The sequence below is a fragment of the Eublepharis macularius genome, chromosome 1 (genome assembly GCF_028583425.1).
Source record: "Eublepharis macularius isolate TG4126 chromosome 1, MPM_Emac_v1.0, whole genome shotgun sequence".
In the NCBI taxonomy this organism is placed as follows: Eukaryota; Metazoa; Chordata; class Lepidosauria; order Squamata; family Eublepharidae; genus Eublepharis; species Eublepharis macularius.
In genome coordinates this window covers 103,646,895-103,657,648 of record NC_072790.1, presented here as the reverse complement: position 1 = coordinate 103,657,648, position 10,754 = coordinate 103,646,895, and the positions used below count along the sequence as shown (strand labels likewise).

At 40.4% G+C, this 10,754-nt stretch overlaps 1 protein-coding gene across 3 annotated transcripts in view; it reads right to left on the bottom strand.

Annotated features, from left to right (window-relative positions):
- Positions 1-4,462: 4,462 nt before the first annotated feature.
- The window catches only part of NT5DC1 (5'-nucleotidase domain containing 1), a 159,240-nt gene continuing 152,948 nt past the window's right edge, over positions 4,463-10,754 (bottom strand). For 2 of the 3 annotated variants that reach the window (XM_054979042.1, XM_054979044.1), the window contains one exon: positions 4,463-5,902. In XM_054979042.1, coding sequence (XP_054835017.1) covers positions 5,787-5,902 — 116 coding nt within the window. In that variant the 3' untranslated portion in view covers positions 4,463-5,786. The remainder of the gene's footprint in view (positions 5,903-10,754) is intronic. The other variant, XM_054979043.1, reaches the window with a different exon arrangement.

Below are 10,754 nucleotides of genomic sequence, written 5' to 3'. Positions count from 1 at the left end.
CCATGCCTCAGGGCCACTGAGCTTAGCATGTTTTTATTTCCCAGCCCACTTCTACAAATATTCCTCAAGCACCAGCACAGCTGCCTGGAATCTGTGGGCCAAACTACAAGTGACGCCTGACACTAGTTGGACACTTGTCAGATTTCCTCAAGTTTTGATGGGAAATGTAGGCAGCTTGGTGGAATATTGGACAAGTGACAATTGAAAAGTCCATTGGACAGCAGTCAGAGAGCCAATCTGCAAAACCAGGACGCCTACATTCCCATCAAAACTTGAGGGAAGCTGCCAAGTGTCCAACTAGTGTCAGGCGTCACTTGTAGTTTGGCCCTCAGTCTTGACATGTTAACCTCCTCAATGTACAGAGAGAGGAGTTTAAGTTCCCCCTCCTTGCATCATTTTCTTGATTTGAAATGACCTACCTACTTCATTAAGGAAACCATGTGTACTGATGGGTTGTTTCCCCAATGGGCAAAAATGCCCCATGGGGCCATCCATTTAAGTCAGGAAAATGATGTGGGGAGAAAACAAACAGCTCCCCATGTGCCTTGGTCCCAAGTCAAACTGGATCCTGCTCACCTGGGAACTGAGTTCTGAACATGGAACTCATAGCACAAATCTGATCACCAAGACCCAGAAAGGACACCAGAGTAATGTGATGGCAATTTAGGTCCTGAATGAACAAGACCTCATTAATATAGTCTTGAATAATCTTATAATTTGATTTCTTGTAAAAACTGGATTTTTAAAAACCCTGCTCTTTGACATATGGGCAAACCTGGCAGTGTGTACTATTTCATATCTAAGCATGAAATACTCTGGCCCAAACTACATCTTACATTTAACATGATCACCATGGGGACTTGCAGCCACTTGGCAGTTGCAAGTTCCTGTGGGAATTAGGGTTGCCAGGTCCAGCTTGGGAAATTCCTGGAGATTTTGGGGATGGAGCCTGGAGAGGGCGGGCTTTGGGTAGGGGAAGAGCCTCAGAATGGTATAATGCCATAGAGGCCACCCTCCAAAGCAGCCATTTTCTCCAGGGGAACTGATCTCTGTCACCTGGAGATCAGTTGTAATTCCGGGAGATCTCCAGCCACCACCTGGAGGCTGGCAACCCTAGTGGGAATTCAATTCTGAAGTGCCACAGGGGTCTGATTTGGATTGGGATAATGTCACGGGGGATGGGGAGGAGCTCCAGCCTTCCTCCACAACCTTTTCCTGACCCAAAACAACCTTAGGAACATTATTTGTCCCATTGGGCTGCTGCATGTGTACTGAATGTTTGCAGTGAATTAATCCTCTGCTTGCACTGTGGTCCTGATTCCTTGTGGGCCCCTGCAGCACGTTAGAAATGAGGTTCCATGGGATACTTGCGGGTGGTATCTGCTGCCAGTTTCTGTTGGGATCGTATGTTAATTGTGTGTAGTTTGGGCTTCTGTATTGTAGAGAGGTCAAGGGCCTTCTGGGCCTTCCATGACTTGTTTTGCCTTTAAAATTGCACAACCTTCTGTCTTCCCCATTTTTAAACAAAAAAGCACCCACACCTAAATATCTCCATGAAGATAAAGCATCTAATTTCTTTTTATTAACATAATAGGCACCCCCTTTTCTTATTTCACCAATACACATTTTTGACTTAATTAACTATGTAGCTTTGAGCTTTAAAACTTCCAAAGACTGAATGGCTGAATACAATTCGAACTCATGAGATGAGCTTAGATATCCCATTTGTGCTGTGGCCATTTTGGGCATTCTACCCTTTAATTTGGGCAAGCAACCTAAACCATAGAAGTATTTAGAAGTGGTTAGTATGGTTTTCATCTATTCAACGATGATAAATATGTGAAACTCACTTGTTGGGAAACCTATGTTTGACCTTGAAGGGTAAGTAGCAAGGCAATCTGTGGAAAATGCTTTGTCATAGTACTGAGAAAGCTTCAGATGTTGCAAGAACTATAACATCTGTTCAGACTGTTTTTTAAAAAGTCTTTGTGGACTTGCAGGGCTCGTCATAGAAGTGATATGAGGCACCCACTGACTAGATTTCCACAGAACTCTATCACACAGTCTATCATAAAAGGAAAACCTCTCAGAAGTGGAACCCACTTTAGTACTTTGGTCTTTCTGTGCAAGCGATCTCCACCTTTTCTTGTAAAGAATGCACTGGAGCTATATCTTGACAAAACTTTCATAACAATGCCAGAGGACTTTTGAGAATTCAATTTACATTTTGGCTGCCCCTTTATGCTGTTTTTTAAAAATTATGTTGAGAGTCTTTTATACTTTGTCTTTCGTATGAGACACATAAAACACAAACCTCCATGTTTACCTACATTATCTTCTCTGTCTGTATAATTCATTGAGATCTTATGTCTGTCTTCTGATGTTCCACTGCCTCACAAATGCATCTCATTACCAACCAGTAAATGGTTCCAAGGTTTAGTGATGTGTAAGATAAGCTTTCACCTCAGCAGTAGAAAGCAGTTAGCTTAGTTTAAGCAGTTAGTTTAAGCAACAGCCTTGAGACCACTTAAACTGACTCTGAAAATATGCTGACGTGTGAGTGGAAGTTATAAGCTGTGTTTGAGATGTTAGAGAAGCCTCGTTTTATAACTATACTATTTTTAAGAAATATGCTTTAAAGACAGGCACAAATGTACTGTTTGAATTATAGTTTTGGGCAGAGGCTAAATGAAACAGGAAAACTGCATTAGCACTTAATGTGTAGAAGCAAAGGTATGTGTTGAGGCAGGGTATATGGTACTGAAGAAACGAAGGTTGAGATAAGAAAAGTGGGAATTATCACATAATTGCTGTATTCCTACTGTATTAAATTAACCTATTCAAGGATAATTTATTTATAATTTATCTGACTCATTGAGACAGTTGTTTATGGTTCTGTCAACTCAATGTAATACGTAAAAATTGTAGTAGAATGTGTTCATATTGCTAATAAAAAAGAAAAACTGCCTTTTTCCTGGGCAGAGAAGAGGTGCTTAGACTTTAGCAAGTGGCGTGGCAAAAGGTGTGGATGGATCTCACAGAAGTTCTGTATTTTTTAAAAAAGATATACACATTGATGTTTGCAAGCAGATAAAGATACAGAGCATCTCTCTAAAAATACGTGGCAGACCTAAATAAATTAGTCATATAACTTATGCACTGAGGATCAGGTAAGGTATTAGCTAGATTACAATCCAGAAATTGTTGCTTGACTTTTGAATACGTTGCTAGCAGCTGCACCCTGACCTGGACAAAAAGTGTGTTAGGAAGGCATAGAAACACCAGCACAGAAATAGGTAGAGATGAGGTGTGGGCAGGGGGGATAGCTGGGCTTTCTCCAACCCCAGGAATCCTGCCTCCACTGGAGTAAAGTTATGTCAGCAAAACCCATAGTGTAGCCCATCGGTCCTTATAAAATAGGAGGGAGAGGGAGGGTGCAACAGGGAGGGAGAGGGTGCAAAGGGGCATTATTAGTCAAATTAATGGATATGGGGCAGCTCATCAGTAGGACTGCCCAGTCCACCACTATGCTGTGGTAAAACATCAGTTGTGCATGGCTGGACTCCCTTAGGGCTCTGTCTCCCCATGTGGGATCGAACCTGGAGTCCTGGCCATGTTACCCCAGTGCTGTTTCACTGGGCCATGCCTGTCTTTGCAATATTCCTTGCCTGGCTTCCATATGCCAGGTGCCAAGGAATGCCTAATGCCTTGTGCTGTTGTGTGCACCTGATTGGCTCAGTGGCTAGGGTGGCCCTGAGCATGAGAGTCATGGGTTCAAGCCCAGGCTCTGCTTTATATTCTGCTGCCTATCATAATAGCAATAGGATAGCAACTGATAGCAGTTGTGCTTTGATGGATCCTCACCTGTGGCTATGCTCTGGCCAACAGGGTCTCAGGACTGAGCTGCCCATTCAGTTGTGCCACATAGCAGGTGATGGGGAAGGAAATGGATCAACAAATCAGGAATGAATGGGCAAGAGAAAGTGTGGCTGCTACTTTCCCTGTTGCATTGGGATATTTGAAGCTGTCCCAATGTTCTCCAGGTTGACTTTTCACCTGTCAACCTTATTTTAGATGGACAGGCATTTAACTGGGGCCCTGCTAATTTTATACTGTTGTTTCTGGTAGCCCAGTAAAATGTGTTTATGCAACAAAAATTTGGGCTTGGACATGCTCATTCAGTAACTTCAGCAAACATCAATGCTTATCTCTGACCTCAGAAGGGCCTCAGACCATAGGATATTAAGCCATTACTTTTATAGGCTTTAATTCGAAAAGTGATTGGTGGCCAGCAGAGAATCAATAAAATTAAGGAATACAATTGTTTTTGTCTCACACCATGATGAAGCCCAACACCTTGGGCTTTAGAAGAAACTGTTTAATTTTTCCGAGTTGTAAGTAAAAGAATCCAGAGCTGCTCAGGAATAAATGATATTTATTTTGATATTTATGTTGATGTGCCCTTGTCAAAGCAGACTGAAAAATTTGAAACTGTTTTCAAGTTTATGCAACCAGATGCTTAAATTTTAATTATTCATTGTTACAACACATCATCCTTTCTTAGGGAAAAGACCACATATAAGACAGGTTGTTTACAATTTGGCATATCAAGGTTTCTACAGCTGCAAAAACCATTTGTGAACATACACATCGACTTTCAGCCAAACCGTATTCATTATTACTCAGAAGTTTGCCTTCATGCTATGAGACTTGTTCTCAAGTAAGTTTAAATAAGATTTTGGCTCCATACAGTCCTTGAAAGAGGTCTGATCCCTCTGAAAAGTTTTCATTTTAACCATTCTCCAATCCAAGAACCCTCATCTAGTCTTTGGATTCAGTCAAAGTAATGAGCCTCGACCATGCCGTTAAATAATTGTTCAGGTTCCTGTCAAAACAAGAAGTTAGGGGTAGGGGGGAATCATGTTGGTAAGATGATCATGTAGGTGATTCAGACAAGTCTTTTGGGACAGGCAATGAAATTGGCTTATAGATCAGGACAAAGTGTGGTATCAGACAAACTGATTTCTTGTTTTTAACTATCAAGTGCTTTGTTGTCAATTCAGGATTTATCTAGAGAAATCTGTCAGGATGGATTTTATAAGTGTTTTAAAGTAGGTACACTCAGTAATGTTTTCCTAATCACTTTCTGAGGTTAAAATACTATAATTTAACTTTGATTTCAATCAATGGGATTAAAAATCAGAGCCCTGAATGTTAACCTATTGTAAAACTCTAGCTCAGTTTGGTCCACTGATTGGTCCACTGAGTTCCTTCCTGTTGTAAAATAAGTAAGCCTTTCCCCATTTACTATGAACCTCAAGATGTATATATAATGGTCTCACATGCAATTTTCCTTTTCATTTTTAAGGGGGACAAAACACAAATTGTACTGTCATGTACATGAAACTGAATGTGCTAAATAAACCCTTGCATTATACATTACTGAAGGTGTGCTGTGAAACCCTGGGACGCATGCTTCCTTCCCCACCATAGGAAATGACTTGGCAATCCTGCAATGTAACTACACTAATACTGTCAAAATATTTATACAATGAACTGGAAAATCTGTAGCAATTCTCAAGAAGCAAGATGGGAAAACAAACATCCATTATTATCTGTTCGATTCATGCTGTAAAAAACAAAAAAAGCAAGTCTTTTGTGTAGGTTTTTTTTGCTGTTTTTACATTCATCTTTTGATGTTAGGTAGCAAAGTATATTTCTCAATTAGCATCCAATATCATTCAAACAATAAAAGCAACATAACTTTTATTTCCTTTAAAGATGACCTATTTGGTATCCATTGGCTGAAGAATAGCTAATGATCTTGGAGGTTTGGGGAAATACCCAGCAGTTACTGAGTTTTTTGAAGAAAATCTGGGGAATTTATAATCCAAGGGTAAATCTGAAAGAAACAAATGTACCATGTTTTGATTAGTTTCTCAATTCATGTGACATGGTTATAGAAAAGTAAGCTAGCTCTTTATCTGTGTGCTTATTACTGTAAGCAAACAATCAGGCCACATAATTACACATACAGTGTAGAAGGCTTATATGCTTGGATATGATATTGATACTTCAACTTACCCTAACTAGGATGCTAAATAGATCAAGATGGTAGCTGTATTAGTCTGTCTGTAGCAGCAGAAAAGAGCAAGAGTCCAGTAGCACCTATAAGACTAAAAACTTTTGTGGTAGTGTATGAAGATACTGAAGAAGAGAGCTGTGGCTCACAAAAGCTCATATGCTACCACAAATTTTGTTAGTCTTTTAGAATGCTAAACATTATTTAAAATAAAATTTATTGGCTTCCAAGTAATTTAAAATACATAAAGAAATTATAAATGTATTTTGTCATATGTGGTATGGGATAAGGTACCACTTCAGAATAGTAAAGGATGATATATACCATAACATCAAAAGAAAAATAATTCTGCTTTCACTTAGTATATTCTGCTTGGAATCTGTCATGCCATGAATAAAAATAAAAGCAACAGGTTGCTTCCTATATTCATGCCCTTGTCATTTCTTTTACTCACAACATCTACATACAAACCAGAGCATAAAAAATTGAAAAAAGGGGCAGAGAAATAAAATGAAATGATTTCACAGTACAATTCTGTTGGTACTTGTAGGAAACGTTCTAAAAATCCTTTATATGAGTATGCATGGTTAGGACTAGAGATGGGTACGAACAGAAATATGAACAAAAAAAAGCCACGAACAGCCCAGTCTGCTGTTCACGAACAAGCTGTTTGTGAGGCTCCATTCTAAACAAACAGGTGGTCATTGCAAGCCTCGTTTGTTGCTGTTCATCAAGCCAGACAGTCTGGCACCTGCAATCAATTTTCTTTGCAGCTTAGGCAGGGATTGTCTGAACTCTGTCTGAACTCCTGCTGTTGCCCTGGAAACCCCAATCTAAGCCCAATTTAGCTTGATAGGCAGGTCTGCAAAGACCAGGGGGGAGGGGGGCTCCCAGCTCTGGCTTAGTTTGCAGACAGTTGAGAGGGAGAGAATTGCTGTTGGCATTTTGATAGAGAAAGTGCATTGGAGCTTGAATTTTCTTTGTGTGTGGCGGGATAGGGATATACCCCTTCATGTTCCAGGGCTGCTGCCAGGCTCTGGGCCAAGCTATTATTTATTACTGGTACCTTTCCTGCTGCCTGCTCAGGTAAGGTTTCTGGGAGTGGTGCAGTAGGGATCCACCCCTTCAAGTTTCAGAGCTGCTGCCAGGCTTTGGTGCCAAGCTATTATATATTATTGGTACCTTTCCTAGTGCCTGCTCAGGTCAGGTTTCTGGGAGTGGTGCAGTAGGGATCTTGACTTGGATGATGGCTGGAGGAGAGACTGCTGGCCCCCATGAACAGCCAACCATGAACAAGTTCGTGAACAGGGCTATGTTTGTTTGTTTGTGAGTCCCTATTCGTGGATGGTAACGAACAACGAACATCATGTTCGGGGTTTTTTTCTGTTCGTGCTCATCTCTAGTTAGAACTAAGGGACTACTTGCTACAGGTTAGAGCATTCAACAAATCATGGTTGCATTTGTAATCTTGCATAAAATTGTCCCTATCTCTCTACCGATGATCTAGCTTCAGTGATCCATGGAACTGTCACCTCCAGATTAGACTACTGTAACTCACTCTACGCAGGTCTACCCTAAGTTGAGACTGACCCGGAAACTGCAACTGGTTCAGAATGCATACAAACAGTACAAGAGGCGCCTTCAATCCAAGCGAACAAGCAACAAAAGTGGAAAACCACAAATGAAGGCAAGAAAACTAATAACTTTTTAATATAATAAATAAAAGCACAATAAATAAATATATATACGCCCAGTATAATCAATCAACAACCAAAAATTACAGATTCAATATGCAAGACCCAAGTGCTGTACATCGTTTAAGCGCAGACATGGACTGAAAGGAACAAGCAGTTTATCAAAAACTTCTTAAAGGACAATGCCGGTGTTATTTAAATCTCATGGGTTTCAATTTCTGGTGCGCTTGGCCGCCATTATGGACCTTTGATTCTTTGGTGCTACTTTGACTATCTTCATTGGTAAGTGTATGCATCATATTTAACTGTAATTGTAATGTTCATAACTGCATATTAATGTATATGTTTTCATTAGTGTTTGATGTTCATCCGTCCCTGAGGAAGACCGCTGGAAGCATCAGGAACCTGCCGGCCCTGAATGTTGGGCAGGGGGGACTCCGTTCATTGGAACTTTGTCTTCTGGGCACCATCCATTTGGACTTTTCAGGACTGAGGAACTTTGTGTTTGACTCTGGCATTGTCCTTTAAGAAGTTTTTGATAAACTGCTTGTTCCTTTCAGTCCATGTTTGCGCTTAAATGATGTACAGCGCTTGGGTCCTGCATATTGAATCTGTAATTTTTGGTTGTTGATTGATTATACTGAGCGTATATATATTTATTGTGCTTTCATTTATTATATAAAATCGTTATTAATTTTCTTGCCTTCATTTGTAGTTTTCCACTTTTGTTGCTTGTTCAACTGGTTCAGAATGCGGCAGCGCATGTCCTTACGGGGACTCCTTTTAGGGAACATATACAACCTGTGCTGCGCCAGCTGCACTGGCTTCCAGTTGAATTCTAGTTCAGGGTTTGGGTTCTAAACTTTAGAGCCCTTAATGGACTGGGATCTTCATATCTGTGGGACCGTCTTTCCCCATACATTCCCTGAAGGGTATTATGCTCAGCTGACCCAACATCTGCAGGTAATCCCTGGCCCCAAGGATATTTGCCTGGCCTCAACCATGGCCAGAGCCTTCTTGGCTCTGGCACTGGTGGAATGGTCTCTTGCTGGAGACTTGGGCCCTGCAGGACTTATTACAGTTCTTCTGGGCCTGTAAAACAGAGATGTTCTGCCAGGCCTATGGCCAGGGTTAGGGAACTGGCAAACTTTCCAGACAGTCTCTTGCCTGGACATCTTGGTCTGCTCCACTTTTGCCATTTTGATCTTAGTGGATCTGCTATGTCTGACACCACAATGTATGTATGTATGTATTTGCATGACTTTTTGAAAGCCACATCCTGGAAGTAGTTGTTTATTGTGTTTTTTTTTGTTTTCCATTGTATTTTTTTGGCATGTGCAGCAACAAATATTTATTTATTGAGAAAATGTATAGGCTGCTTCTTCAGAAATATGCTCAAGGCAGCTCACCAAATGGTACAATAAAATCATACAAGCACAGTATAAAAACAAATCATAAGAACAAACCATAAAAACAAGCCATTCAAAAGCCACAGCGTTAACCCCCAATAATATCTGTGCAATGATCCTTGCTCAAATAGATTAGTGTTAAGTTGCAGCCGTGCTCCATACACATTTGTGTAATGCATGTCTTTGTTCTTATAGCTTATACTGCTTGTAGTTTTTGGCCCGTGGCCCACAACGCTTTCTACTTTGGGTTTTCTGCTGATGGATCACTCACTCAGGCTATAACTGTGACTTCCTGGGTTGATAAAAATTCACAGAGTAATTGGGTTCTATTCTATCACAGAAGCAACTATTAATGCATCATTTTGCAGGGTTCCACAGTCACCACAGCCTGTTTCAGTGCTGCAGATTGGGCAAGACAAGGTTGGCACACTCTTGTGTACCTCCCAGAACAATGCCAGCATGGGCTTCATCTTCTGGATCATGCTAAAAGACTGCTTATGATGCTCTGCATCTGCTCATGATGAAATTCTAGCAGTGAGACGTGTAGAAGCCAAGTACAAATAGCTAAATATTTGATATCACTCCCCATTTAAGAATGTTATGATTTGCAATGTTAAGAGAGATGCATTTACCAAAATCATGCAATACTATTTAGGTTCATCCTGAAAGAGGTAAAACAACGTGTAGAAAAGAACTTGGAAAGAAGCAGCTATACAGCTAGTGTGGTGTAGTGTTATAATTAATAGTGTAGTTTTATAATGTTAAATTAGCACTTGGTACAGCTGGGTTCAACCTCCCACTTTCCCATGTAGCTCACTTGAGTCAGTCACACTCTCTCAGGTGTGAGGATCACAGTATTGTTGTAGAGATAAAAACAGAGAAGGGGACAGCATTATTGTCCAAGAAGGATGCTGAAATCTATGACTGCACAATAATTTCTTTTATTAATGCTTTAAAAACTTTACAGATCTTGGTGTGCATTTCACACACTTTAACAGAAAGAAATCTCATCATAGGGTTTTCAAAGTAAGAGATCTGTTAACGATAGGACGTTTTGGAAGGCTTTCATTCATAGGGTTGCCATAGGTCAGAGACGACTAGATGGCACATAACATGCACACTAGAAAGAAAACCTCAAAGTGAATGTTTCTCTCCCCTGTTTTTAGTAACACAGTCTGCAGCTTTACAACTGATCACTTCCCCCACAGCTCTGAGAAGGAACGTTCTACTCTTGCTGACTATGGAGTTTCAGAAGTTTTGTTTGAGATGGAAGACATCTGATCTCCTGCTTGGAAGGCCCAATACTGGAGGTCACTATTGAACAAAAATACTGAGACTGAATCAACATGTTTCTGATCTTGTATCTTATCATTCTGATGACTGTGCTGCGTGCCTGAATTCAGAGTGATTTGATGGTTTAAATTTTTACTTCTATTTTCCAATGAACTGTGAACCAGGAAAGGAGAAAAGCAAGATATATGGAATGTGAATTTGTCCTGTAAAAATTTATTTGGATCCAACTCGCTGCGTTTTTTAAACAAGTATGTATGTTTTTCTGCACAGAAATGT